The following is a 14,622-nucleotide window of genomic DNA, read 5'->3' on the forward strand; positions in this document are numbered from 1 at the left end:
TAAAGGTAGGGTTGAAATAAGAAAAAAGTTTACAATTTTTAAAAAAAAAATTTAAAAAATAATTTTTTTATTTTTAAGGGGGGGGGGGGGGGGTTGGACTATACCATACCATGAAAAATCACTATCCAGACAATGTTATAATTCAGATATGAAATTCAAAAAACTGTTTAGATGTATTTTTGACCTTTTTAACTTTAAGAATAGCGTATACTTTATTTAAGTTTTTGAGAAAATAGCCAAATAACCCCCCAACATTTACCCGAAATCCTAACGACACACACGAACTTCACGGAAATTCTATCACCCCTCTGAATATTTTAAAAATAAAATTATTATCCCCTTAAAAACTCACATCCATATGTGTATTAGAAAGTGATCAACACGCACCTATTATGTAATGCCACGTAATTTCCACGTAATATCATATTTTTATATAAAAAATTAATTATTATTCTTTAATATATCTCTTTTCTCTTTCCTTTTCATTCCCCTTTCTCTTTTTTTTTTTTTCTTTTTCCTCTGTAACTTCGATTCCTCAATTTAATTCTAAAGATGCTGAAAATATTTATGCGGAATTGTTTGGGTCTTCTTCGTCTAGGGTGACGGCAGCGGCAGCGGCAAGGGAGAGTAGTAATAAGAGGGGGAGGAAATGTAGGGATGAATTTTTTAGGAGTAAGACAATGATGGAATGGAATTTTTTGGTGTGGGAAATTCGGGGACTGGAGGAGGTAGATTGAGAAAGTGGCATTGGTGGAGAATGCATTGTTGTATAGTTTGAAAGATTTGTATAAAGGAGTGAAGAAGAAGATAAAGATTTTTAGGACTGTTGGAATTTATTTAATTTCAATTTTTACCCCTCTTGTTAATTTTAGTTTAGATTTGCTTATCCTTTTAGATTCTTCTAGTGATAATTGCTAGAAATTTTTTTATCTTTGTGTTGAAATTTGAATTTTCTTTTTGAAGTTGAATAAAGGATTTTTTTTTGTGCGTTTTGTGCTTGGGCACATCAATGAAATTGAAACATAGAAAGAGATTCATTGAAGATGAGGAGGATGAGAGATTAGTCTTGGATGCCATGGATGAGTTCTTCGAGGTTTTTGTTTTGTAAAGAAAAATAATAATTAAAATTATATATATTTATATAAAGAAATATTAAAAATAAAATTTTAATATATAGTTTTCGTGTTCACTCTCTTTGAGAGAGTAAAATGCACTCACTTTGCCACCTCAGCATTTAGAGAGTAAATAATTTTATTTTTAAAATGTTCAAGGGGTGATAGGACCCCAGTGAAATTCGGATGTGTTGTTGGAATGCACTCACTTTGCCACCTCAGCATTTAGAGAGTAAATAATTTTATTTTTAAAATGTTCAAGGGGTGATAGGACCCCAGTGAAATTCGGATGTGTTGTTGGAATTTTAGATAAAGGTTGGGAGGGTTTTAGGCTGTTTTCTCTTTAGTTTTTTTAAGAAGGGTTTTATGGACCTAAGGGGTATTTTTTGTTATTTTCATTAGGCCAAACTCATCGGTGCCCCCCTAAACTTGGAACCATCTTTCACTTAGGCACCTCAACTGGACCATGTTTATTTTAAACACCTCAACTAGATAAAAGTGTCTTACTTTGACACTTTTTGTCCTTATTAAAATTGAGGCAAGGCACGTGTAGGTCAAACGACCCACGTGGATTTTGTAAGCCAATTATAACCTGCCATGGAGGAAACTACTTTACACATCATTTTTGTCCAAAATTAAGGGGTAAAATTCCACAAAATTCACATTTCCATATTATTTCTCAAACCCGATTGAAGAGCTCTGGTAATTTTATTTTTTTTTACTTTTGATTCGATTTTCGTTGATTCGTAAAGAGATCTAGCTAATAATGATATTTTTTGTAGGTACAATGCATGCAATGAAGTGTTGATTAATTTTTATCGACGAAATTGAAGATTTTTTTTTAAATTGAAGAAATTTGAGGTACAACTAAAGTTGTTCTTTACTTTTTTTCTATTTTCCTTACTGTATGGATGTTTTACCCCAATAATTTGTAGTGCTTTTTCTGAATTTTTATTATTAGGGTTTTTTAGGGATTCAGTGACAAAGCTAGGGTTTTGTGTGGATTTTTTGGAGATTTCACTAATTTATGTGTTATTTTCCAGATTTCACTAATAAACAAGGTTATTTTGGTACTTTTCTGGTTCAAGGATATTTTGGATATTTTCTTTTATTGAGAATCTTGTGGGGGCTGTTAAGGAAATATAATGGACAACTATATTTTGACCTGTTTTCATCATGGAGGAAATATTGTAGTCGGCCCTAAGCTTAGTTATAAAGGTGAGGTTGATTTCTTTGTTGTTGCTATTGATAAAGACCACTATAGTCTTTTTGAGTTTCTTTCCTACGCCAAAGATCTTGGGTATTCAAATATTGAGGGGTTCAACTGTCAACATACAAATGATGAAGAGTTAGTTCCAATTAATTCTGATGGGGAGCTATTAGACTTTGTGAAGAACTTGAAAGATATTGATGACCTTGATGTGTTTCTTCTTCATGGCATTGATGAAGATATTGAGGTTATGTCACGGTTTTCTCTTCTTTTAGAAGGGCCACCGTTGTGTTTGATGAAAATGATATAGATAGTGATGGTAATGAGGGTAGGTGTCTTGATGAAGATCTGAATGGTAATGAATCAGATGTGCCCAGTACTGATTCAGATATTGAAATCCCTCCTGAGGATGGTTCAGACATTGATGATGAGTTGAGAGCCTTTAGGGCTAAAAGTAGAAGCAAAAAAATCCAAAAAGAAAATCAAAAGCTAGAGAAGAAATACTTGTAGGTGAAACCGGTATTGACAAAAGTTTTCAGGACATTTTCAGGAAAAAAAAGACAACTATGTGGGTAGATTAGGAGGTGATGAAAAGTTCATTGATAGTTCAGACTGTGATAGTATTGATAGCACTGATTTGGTAGGTGAGGATGCTGTTGTGGGTGTTGACTTACCAAGGAGAAGAAGAAGTAGTAAAATCAGATTTGATGATGATTGTGGTGCTATTTTTTTTTTGAACTTGGGATCATTTTTAATGGTCCTAAGGAATTTAGAAAAACATTGGGGAGGTATGCAGTAGAAAATAGAGTTCAAATTGTTTTAAGACCTAATGAGACTCATAAAGTGAGGACTAAGTGTAAATTGAAGCCAAAATGCAGTTGGTTGTGTTATGGTGCAATTGACAAAGATTCTGGTAATTTCATGATTAAAAACTATAATCCAGTGCATAAGTGCACAACATCAAACAAGAACAAGATGTGTACAACTAAATTTGTTGCTAACAGATTTAGAGATGACATAATTAAACAACCATTTTTTAGGATTTGGGAAATACAAGATCTGTACAGAGAAAAATTGGGACTATATGTGGGTAGAATAATCTTTTATAAGGCTAGATTACAGGTTCTAAGAGAGTCCATGGGGGACTGAAACTTGAAGTTTGCAAGATTATGTGATTATGATGAGATGATAAAACAAACCAATTCTGGTAGTTCTGTTTGGATGAGAATGGATATAGAGACTGTCCCTGATAAAAATTTATTTATGTATTTTTATGTGTGCCTTGATGCATTGAAGAAATGGTGGATGGAAGGATGTAGAAGAATTATAGAGTTTGATGGATGTTTCTTAAAGGGAGCTTATAAGGGTGAACTTCTAGTAGCAGTTAGGAAGAATGGTAACAATTAGATGTTTCCTATAGCCTGGATTGTTGTGGACAAGGAAACTAAGCATAGTTGGAGTTTTTTATTAAGTATTTGAAAGAGGATCAGCAGTTGGGTACTGGAGCAGTTCTTACTGTGATTGCTGATATGCAAAAAGTAATATTTTAATTTTTTTAACTGTCAATAATTGAAATACTTAATTTCTTTGTCTAGTACTTTAACTGTTTTCTGTATGTAGGGCTTTCTTGCTGCTATTTTTGACTTGCTACCAAATGCTGAAATAAGAAGATGTGTTAGACATATTTGGTCCAATTAGAGTCAACAGTGGAAGGGAGAAGAGAGGAGAAAACAGTTCTGAAAATTCTCAAAGGAAAGCTTTGAAGTGAAGTTCAAAAAGGAACTTGATTACATGAGCCAGCTTGGTATGCAAGGTAAGGATATTATTGGTGATTTATTGCATTATCCTAGGCAGTCATGGGTTAGGGCATTCTTTAAAGAAGATTGTAAGTGTAATGTTGTTAAAAATAACATATGTGAGACCTTTAAATCATGGATCTTAGTTCCTAGACACAAATCTATCATTATCATGTTGGAGGACATTAGGAGAAAAATCATACGTAGAACAGTAGATATGATTAGGTTTTCCAATACTTGGATATGTGATATTTCACCTATGGCTAGACTTATATTGGAGGAGAATAAAAAAAGGGATAGGGCTTGCAAAGTTCTTTGGAATGCTGATGTTGGATTTGAAATTGGAAAAAGGGAGTTTAGGCATACAGTGGACTTGAGTAGTAGGATTTGTAGTTGTAGAACTTGGCAGTTAAGAGGCATTCCCTGCCAACATACTATTTGTGCTTTGTATCATGTTGAACAAGATCCTGAACCTTATGTGGAGCATTGGTATAAAAAGGAAACCTTCATGAAGGCTTACAGTCACTTTATACAACCAATCTCCAATATGAAGATGTGGACTGAGACAAACAATCCAAAGATTGAGCTTCTTTAGCCAAATAAAATGCCTGACAAACCTGCAAGAAATAGAAGAAGAGGTAAAGATGAACCAAAGAAGAAATATGAAAAGTTGTCAAAACAAGGGGTGAAAATAACATGTTCCAAATGTTATCAACAAGGTCATAACAGAAGATATTTTAAGGTAAAACAATGACTTTTAATTTAATTTTAGAAGTTGATTCTATATTGATTTAACTGTTGTGTATGTGTTTATAGATTCCTGATCCAAATGAACAAGTTCCTAGCCAAGGGTTCCAGCCTAGTAGTCAGAGTTCACAAGCAAGTTGCCAGCCTAAAAGCTCAAGCCAACTTGCACCTTCAACCTCAAAAAAATCAGCAAAATGTAGCTCAAGTCAGTCTGCACCAACAAGCTCAAGTCAAGCTGTAACTTCAACAACAGTTTATGCTGATACAAGCAGAGTTAAGAGCTTGAAGGCAGCTGCAACATCTACCTCTTGTGGTGATACTAGGATCCCTGTTATAGAAGGAATAAAAAGCCAACTACCTCCTAAAAATAGAAAAATTGTTGGGCACAAGAGAGGTAGAGTTGAAACAACAATAGATGCTAATTGTGGTGGATCTAAAAGGTCAAAGAATGTTGGATTTAGAATCTACACAAGTCCAAGGGGAACCCAAATATTGAATGTAAGTTAACTCAAACATTGGTTTTTTAACAAGAAAGTACATATATTAATTATTGTTCCTTCTTTTAAAAAAAAAATAGTCGGGGACATCAAGCCAAAGGATCCTATAAAGTGGTACAACTTACAAGGATGCAAATTCTACAGGTATTGATCTTGGTTATAAGCCAAGAGGCTTGAAATGGAAAAATAAAAATGTTGTCACCACCAATCAATTGCATCAAATAGCAAACAAAAAGAAGAAAGAAATAGTCAAGAAGAAGTATATTTTGATGGTGTTTTGTGATTTTGTTGTGTAACATACGGTACCGAATAATTTGGTAGTTTAAATCTGCTGTGTATAGTAGCAAACAAGGCCTTTACTTCTTTAGTTTAAATCTGGCCTTAAATCTGCTAGCGTATGCAGTAAACAATTGGCCTAAACAATTGGATCGTTTGAAGCATGTTTTGTATGTACATTACTGTGACTTTGAACTCAAAATGGAGCATAGTTATGAAGTTATTGATGGTGTTGCTTTGTGAAGTTGTTGTTGGTGTTGCTTTGAGCTATAATAAGTCGTTGTTGCTTGTCTTCTTTGACACTTGTTTTATATAAATGTGTGATCAAAAGTTAACGACAAATAAATATTTTATTTCAACAAATGTAAGAAATATTACAAGGCCAACATTACATCAACAAACTACACCTGTAAGAAATATTACAAGGGCAATATTACATCAACAAACTACACCTTACAAGTCCTAATGCACATCACAGTTATACACCTAAACGGCCAATTTGCAACATCAATATCAGTAGAATGAGTTCAACGTAAAACTTCAGCAATTAGCATCAATATCAGTAGAATGAGTTCAACACAAAACTTCAGCAATTAGGTTTCAACATCCATATTCCCGACAACACCAAAGTAATGGCAATAACACCAATAATATATAATCTTCTTGCTCGATTTTGTTTTTCTTCAAACACCTTGACTTTTTTCAACAAACCCCAAATCACCCTATTTGCTTGCAACGGGTGTCATTCTTCATACCAATAAAAATCACCACTGTCGCCCAATTTCTACAAAATCAATTACAAAATCGATGACGAAATAATAATTAATCAACTAATTTAATTAAGAAGTCAAAAACATTATCTTTGAAATTTTACAAGTAAAAAATCGACGACTTGGATTTTGTTGAATCCGAGAAGTCTTCAATAATGCTTCATGACCACATTTACAATAGCGGTAATCTTTTTCAGAATAGGTTATAAACGATGAGCTCGACATTGTCCAATATAATTCGAGAAAATTCAGAAAAAAAATTAAACTTTTGAGAAATTGAGGAATAAATTTTCCGTTCAAAATAAAATATGAAATTAATTTAAGGCCTAATTTTAATAAGGAAGTTGAAGAAGAATGAAGAAATTTGAGAAATTAGGATTATTTTTGGATGGTGGAATGAAGAAGAAGGTGATATAAATAGTGGGAAGAGACAAATAACTATTGGAGGGCTGATTTTTATGCCAAATCAGCAATAATGAGGCTTGGACGCGCCTTTGCAGCGTGTGAAACATGCATTTTGACAACAGGGCAAAAAGTGTCAAAGTAAGACACTTTTATCTACTTGAGGTGTTTAAAATGAACATAGTCCAGTTGAGGTGCCTAAGTAAAAGATGGTGCCAAGTTTAGGGGGCACCGATGGGCTTGGCCTTTTCATTACTTTCCGGCTAATTAATTTATTCCAATACTAGGAAAGTTTGCAATACACACTACATTTTTCTGCTAGAGGTATAATCTTTTGCCACCAAAATATGTTTCCGGGTACTTTTTCTACTATAACTGGAAAATGGAAATTGTCACAGCAGGGAACAATTTTGTCTGGTCATCACCAATGGAAGGCTGTACAGTTATAAACAGGGTGAGAAGCCTACCCCATAGTTGAAAATGAAAGACGCCTTTTCGATCTGAAAGGCTCCAAGCAGGGACCAAATTGATCACCAACTCCATTCAGTTATGTAGAAACGCAAATATCAGATGTTAGCATTCTGCATGTGTCATGTTGGCCAACATCTTGGTTCCTTGTGTCTAAATTCCTACTACACTCGTGTTCCATATTAATGAGTCTAACCCCGGGATGGCAAGGGGAATCTTTTGTAGATGTACTGATATAACAGGAGCTCAAGGGACGTGGGAAGAGGCCCTGAGGACTGCCAGAATTCACACCTTTCAATATCTCAAGGGACTGGGGAAACTCTGGCCCTGAGAACAACCTGTATTTGCACCTTCGACTTCATTTTGGAGATAGCTAATAGCTGCATTCTGAATGCTCTAATAGCTGCATTCTGAATGCTGCTAGTTTGTGCAAAAACGTTAGCAGTTGGTATATTTGAGCATGAGGGTGACTTATGTCTAAACACGCCCCACAAATAGTACTTCCTATGAAGCCCTGAAAGGTGAAGGTTAATTAAGTGTTTGATTGAATACAACTGATATCTTGGTTCAGTGGGAGCAAATAAAGACTTAAAGGGCAGTCCGGTGCACTAAAGCTCCCGCTATGCGCAGGGTCCGAGGAAGGCTCCGACCACAAGGATCTATTGTACACAGCCTTACCTTGCATTTCTGCAAGAGGCTATTTCCAAGATTGAAGCCGTGACCTCCCGGTCACATGGCAGAAGCTTTACAGTTACTCCAGGGCTCCCCTTCAGGAACAAATAAAGACTTGGGAAGCAGAAATTCATCACTTACTCCAGTGTTGCTGTGGCAATTCACGAGACGAAAAAATCAAAAGCTCCAAGTTGTCAATCATGGCGTTCATTGCAAGATCATTGTCAATTAAATCTTCCAAAAGAGCATCATAAGAATTTTCATCACTGAAAGACAGTATTAATAGATAAGGTTCCAGAACATCTGGATCATAACGTTCAATGAGTGCATTACCATAATAAGTTACCTTTCCAGAGCTCGGGAAAGAGATACAAAGCAATACTGCTGTCCGTTGGTGGCAACCTCAGAAAACTCTTCGGCCATATATCACTCTTGGCCATAAGTTCTACATCAAGTTGCACCGGAAGCCTATTTGCTGCTATTAACGCCTTTTCACAGGCTTTGTTTGACAAATGAGCTAAAATATTATTACTGCCTTCACTTTCTCTATTGAAGATAAAACATCCCCTACAGTAAAAATAAAGAAAGTGAACAGAGAATTCTTTTTCCCAAATTCAAAAAGAATCCTACTGATATTTTGCTTGCTTCTTTTAAAAATAAAAGAGAAAGGCTGCACCAAGAAATTAAGGGGAGGGGGTGGAGAGGCAATAGCAGAGAGAACTAATCACAAGGAAGAGTAAAGATGTAACTGCTCGTCGCAATCGCTGAAAAAAACTTTTTTTGGGTGACCCATATCTGAAATGAAATAGGTAAATGCCTATCTAAAGCAGTAGATGTTAAACTTTTACCGCCAAATGGGATCAATAACTGGCTCTGCAGGCAAACAATTCACAGATTCTACTTGAGTATCACTATACAAATTGTTGAGTGGAAAATAATGCTCATCGGAGAATGAAGAAAAATTTCCACCAATTGCCCCACCCTCTCCCTCAAAATCACTGTCATCATCAAGAACTACAAACCTCCTCCTTGGCTTTCTCATCTTTTGTTGTTTTCCAATTTCAATAAGTAACTGAGCACTCTTTGGATCTTGCGGAGAAGAGTCACCTCTTAATTGAGATCTTTCTACCATTCCACCTTCCTCGTTCAATGTTGAACAATAAGATTCCGGGTGTTTGCTTATTAGTGGAGCGTTCCATGCTTTTACTGATTTAATTTGCTGTTCAGAATAGCATACATCTGCACACTCTTCTCCAATGTCTTTTTGTTTCTTAGTTTCAATTTGTGAAGGCTTTTCCTTATGCAAAATTTGTAAAGGATTATGGGTTGAAGCTGATTGGACTGCTCCATTTGCGTCATGTTTAGCCTTATCTAACCTTTTAGCTTTTAGTTTACAATTGTTAAGCTTTATTCTCCGTTCCACTCGAACATCAAAAGCACGGATTTTTCTCACACTTATCCGTTCACTCTTTCTAAACTGCTCAACCTTAGTAACTTCAGGAGCGCAATCCCAACATATCCATTCAATACGGTCATCATCAACGGAGAATTTCTCTAGGCAATAGCTGCAGAAATAAGGACGAACAAAATAAAATACTCCTGCAGAGTTACTAATCTTTTTCAGAGCCAGTAAAGTGACATTGAAGCCAATATGGGCATCTTTAGATGCGCATGGTAATAATAGGAGGACGATATACAGACCACAAATATCCATGATATTGAAGCCAACATAGGCACATGTAGATGTGCATGCAATAACAGAATGGAAATATTCAGACCAAGACATTCATCCATACTTTTTCTAGACTCTGTAAAGGGCAAAAGAAAAATTGCGATCATAAGAATGTAAAGCTAAGGATTACCGTGTCCAAAGAAGAGGACAATGACTTCTATTTAGCTCTTAATTTGGAGTGACAGTATGAATTATGTTCTACAGTATCCAAAAGGCTAACTGAAAAGGAAAACCACAATGGCCTTGCCCACTCATATAGTGATTCGGTTGCATCAGGTTTTGCAGTCAAAAAACCAGGCAACAATTGGTTTTCTGACTCTAAATGTTTGCAGTCTAAATATCTGAAGGATGTTCTGTTTCCAACAACATTCATTCACGTTTTTCAGTGGCCTTTAGATGGACCGGGGTGGGGTGGTGATGCGGTGTGGGGACGGGGGATGCGGTTACGGAGAGAGGTTATACTTCTTCGAAGATGAACTGAATGTTGTCACTTTCTATAAGTAGAATTTGAGAGGTACAGAAAAACAAAATAAACTACTCAAATGAGACAGAAAATAATCAAGCAATAATAAGAAACAAACATTTACAGTCAGAAAACAGGCAACAACTGGGCTGATGATGTCAATTGCCCATGAAAAATTATAATACTACCTGAAATAAACCTGTTTCAACTGCTCATGACCCACTAGAAATTTATTCAAACAGAACGAGGTTCTAGCTTGAAGCTACGAGAAAATACAAACATTGTGATTTTGTACATGTGGAATTTGGTAGGTAGAAAGAAAGAACAGTCATAGACCACCCAAATGAGATGGAAATAACAAAACAAAAACATTTGTAGTCACAAAACAAGGCAAGACTAGGACTTAATGATTAAAATGCCTAGAAAAAACTATATCCGATATTTAACCTATTTCAAATGGTTATATCAACTAGAAATTCATTCGAAAAATAGAGAATATTGCATACTAATTAAACTACTGATGATACTTACTGGTGTACAGCGGAATCACGACATTTCAAGCAGTATATAAGAAGCTTGGTATCTCCTTCATCCCCACATGTCAGACAAACAGTTCTCTGAGAAAGAAAAAAGAAGACGCAAGCAAGCACTAAGATTGTAAAAGTGTAAAATGAGATGAACAAGTAATGAAGTTATCTCTTTCGATAGCCAAATTGGTTAAATTTATCTTATTGACTTCAAAAACTTATGATATCAGAAACCTTAAATTTCTACAGAATCTGACTGCAACAACAACATGACACATTACCTTTCAACGACCAAATCTCTGGACAAGAATGCAATCATTGTTGCATGACCCTTAACATTGACAGTTCTATTGAGTTGATTTTCTTTTTAGACATACTCATAGTAGTTTGCAAAGATGAATAAACCCAGACCTTCATGCTAGAATTAAAAAATGAAGAAACCATTTAGAATATGGAAAGACGACAGGGCAATCAGGAAAATGTGGAAGATGACCCAAATTGCATCTTTTGGTGTCTATGGCAAGACAGAAATCGAAGATGTTTTGATGGCATTTCAACTCCAAAACACCTTCCAAAATCTAAATGCCTTTTGTATCTTTTTAGCCGGAACACTCTCCACCCGTTAAATAGTGTTGTTACCCTCCTAGATTTTAGCAGCTCACTCAATCTAGTTTAAACGCTCTACTTTTGTTCTTATATATTTTGTTCTTAGCTCCCTGGGCCTGAACTGCGAAACAATGTAATAGAGCTAACAACTGACACTTCTGTAAATTTGCATCTTCATGAATCATGATGCCAGAAGTGAAACAACTTACTTCATCAAAACAAAAAAAATGAAATGGAGGAAGAATATAAATTATAGAAACAAACTCAACTGCTTGAGGATTGAGGCCTAGTGATAGAACAGCATAGAATTAGTGAAAATACTCTAGTTAACCCCAGAAATATTCTGAATTTCACAAGGTAAATTTTGAAAGAAGCTATAAGTATCTGTACTCCCTAATATTTTCGCACAGAAACTATGTTTTATCGTCCAGTAAGCCAAATGAAAATGAGATCCTCTATTTATGATCATCTTACCCCTTCCAAAATCAATCAATGCATGGGAAAGAAAAAAGGAGGAAAAGGTGGGGACTAATCCTTGAGACAAAGCATAAGTTATTTCTTGTGGGGAGGGTAAAGTGTATGCGTTACCCTTGTGGATATGTTAGACCTTAAAGATTCAACATTCACCTATTTTTATAATATTCAGTAGAACAAAGACAACAATAACTTACCCCGTGAAACCCCACAAGTGAGGTCTAAGGAGGGTAAAGTGTACGCAATCCTTACCACTACCTCGGGGAGGTAGAGAGATTGCTTCCGAAAGACCCTCGGCTCAAGTGCAACAAATCTAGGTACAAAGAAGAAGAAAAAATATAGCAACTAACAAGGGAACAATACAAAATCTACAACACAGAAACAACATTAACAACAAAATAATGCGAAAGTCAAAACACAATACACGACAGACTATGATGGATATCGCAACCAGGAATCATCTCCACCTCAACATCTATGGCTAAACCCTAAACTACCCTACTACCAACAAGCCTTAAATCCTCAAAAAAAACAAGACAGTACTCCTACCCGACTAACCTTTTACTCTAATACGCATCTTCACACCCTCCTATTTAAGATCATGTTCTCGGTAATCTAAAGCTGCTCCATGTCCTGTCTCATCACCTTTTCCTAATACTTCTTTGGCAACCTCTACCTCTCCTTGTACCTACTATATCCAACCTCTCGCACCTCCTCATTGGGGCGTCTGCAACTTGACTCTATACATGTCCAAACCATCTCAATCTCGCTTCCCTCATCTTATCCACCACGGAGGTCACTCCTACCATATCTTGAATAGCCTCTTTCCTAATCCTATCGCACTTAGTATGTCCACACATCCACCTCAACATCTTAATCTCCGCAACATAGTAAAACAAAGACTAATATTTGTAAATTTTCTTGAAATGCACCTAATTTCAAATAGATCAAAACGTGACTTTTACTATTACATAGTACAATCTAGCATATTTTACTCATCCCAAATAAAGAAATCAAAAAAATAACTCATAATGCTAGAATTCATCACTAATAAGAGTAGTCTGTGAAGACAATTAGTTAAAAGTCATTACTCGTTGAAACTTAACCTCTAAAATAAACAAGTGTCATCACTCATATACAAGTATCATCACTCATATACACAGAGTGAAGACATAAAGACGAACTACCTGTTTCTAGAATTAAGCTCCAAATTTCCTTCTAAAAAAAACGAATTAAGTTCCAAATGAAATTCATTTATACATTGTTCTCAGTAATATATACGCAATGTTTGGGTTCCAATTTTGAGGTTCTATCTTCTCACACCTTGATAATGTCGTCCCCACCATCCACCACACCTCATATTCATCCTCACCCCTAACCCCATCTCCACCACCCCGCACCCCCTACCCTCCACCTTCACCAACTAGAATTTTGTCTAGATTATATACTAATGTTTTTTAGGATAATATTTGTTACTTGCACACAGAACACAAGGAAATAAGTAAAAAAATCAACTTATTTCCAAGAAAATATTTTCCATCATACGAACATAGCCCGGAAAAAGGCATATAATGATGAGCACATTGCTCTCAAAAATGGGTGCAAAAACTTATTTAGAATCAAATAGCAAATCAACTCCAAAAGCACAACACACATACACACACAATATCTATCATCGCCATTTCTCGAACAACTAACAACCCAAAACCACAAAAAATTATGCAAATAAAAAACAAAAAAAACAAAAAAAGAAGAAAGAGCAACATAGTTACACGCATTTCCACAATACCCTTAACTACCCCCATCAAATAATAGTTTTAAAAGAGTTTGCCTTCAAAGCCCTTCTTCATTGCAACAGTAACAATAACAACACCAACATACCCAGTGTAATCCCACTTGGGCAAGGGCAGAGTGCACGCAAAACCTTAAGTTGGAGGTCAGAGAGACTGTTTCCGATAAACCCTACATTAAAAAGATAAAAGAGGTAGGTTCCTCAAAAACTTCAAAAAGAAAAAAAAAAAAAAAAAACTTTTCACAGAACCCTTTCGTATTGCAACGACAGTGTAACCCCACTCAAGGAAAGGATAGAGTGTACCTAAAACTTAAGTTATGAGACAGAGAAACTATTTCCGATAAATCTTCGACATTGCAAAAACTAAAAAAGTTATGCAAATGCAACCGTTTAAACAAACACGTTTACTAAAAATAGAAAAGGGTTCCTCAAAAACTTAAAAAAAAAAAAAAAATCTTTTCATTTCACAAATGCAAAAAAAAAGAGTGAAAAGGAGAGTGTAATTTTACCGAAGCAGAGGAAGAAGGGGATATAGAAGAAGCCATTAGCGTATTTTGCTTGCTTTCTCCCTTTTGCGAAGTATTTTGGCAATAGGAGAAAGCAGAACGTTTTTGTCTAACAAACGAAAGTGGAGCGAAAATGAGAAAATGCACAAATGCAGTGGCTCCACTAAACATATGAAATAAGGCGTCATTCGGTTTGAATACTCTCTTTTAACTGGCACGATTTTCGAGAAACAAACAAAGATTTGTGTGATATACTCCTCCGTCCATAAATGTTTATCCACTCTTCACTTCACACATATATCAAAAAATTATATATATAACATAAATACCAACCCTTTTAAGTAATTATACTTTTTTTATTTTTTAAATTATTTTACTTTTTTTTCTATTAATATACATAACTTAATCGATATATACATAATATTCTATGTATATATTAGAAATTTTATAATATATTTAGTGAGTTGAGATTTTTTATCATATTAAAAATATAAATTATGTATTTGTGTAATTTTTAGTAAAAAATTTACATCTACAAGTCATTTAACTTTTGGTCGTTGTTAAAAGAATCG

The 14,622-nt window shown here is 35.1% G+C and overlaps 1 protein-coding gene across 5 annotated transcripts; it reads right to left on the reverse strand.

Moving 5' to 3' along the window:
* Window positions 1-5,961: 5,961 nt before the first annotated feature.
* On the reverse strand, window positions 5,962-14,310 carry LOC107852815. 5 transcript variants are annotated; one of them, XM_016697855.2, is made up of 8 exons: window positions 14,054-14,310; window positions 13,634-13,714; window positions 10,677-10,762; window positions 8,799-9,515; window positions 8,297-8,517; window positions 8,092-8,216; window positions 7,278-7,792; window positions 5,962-6,422 (listed from the first exon to the last, which is right to left on the reverse strand). In XM_016697855.2, the coding sequence occupies exons 1-6, from the start codon at window positions 14,219-14,221 to the stop codon at window positions 8,179-8,181; spliced, it is 1,311 nt and encodes a 436-aa protein (XP_016553341.1). In that variant the 5' UTR covers window positions 14,222-14,310; the 3' UTR covers window positions 5,962-6,422; window positions 7,278-7,792; window positions 8,092-8,178. The 5 variants fall into 5 exon arrangements, with proteins under 5 accessions (XP_016553341.1, XP_016553342.1, XP_047257384.1 ...); XM_016697856.2 differs by lacking the exon at window positions 13,634-13,714; XM_047401428.1 differs by lacking the exon at window positions 7,278-7,792.
* Window positions 14,311-14,622: the final 312 nt, after the last annotated feature.

The sequence above is a fragment of the Capsicum annuum genome, chromosome 12, assembly GCF_002878395.1.
Source record: "Capsicum annuum cultivar UCD-10X-F1 chromosome 12, UCD10Xv1.1, whole genome shotgun sequence".
NCBI lineage: Eukaryota > Viridiplantae > Streptophyta > Magnoliopsida > Solanales > Solanaceae > Capsicum > Capsicum annuum.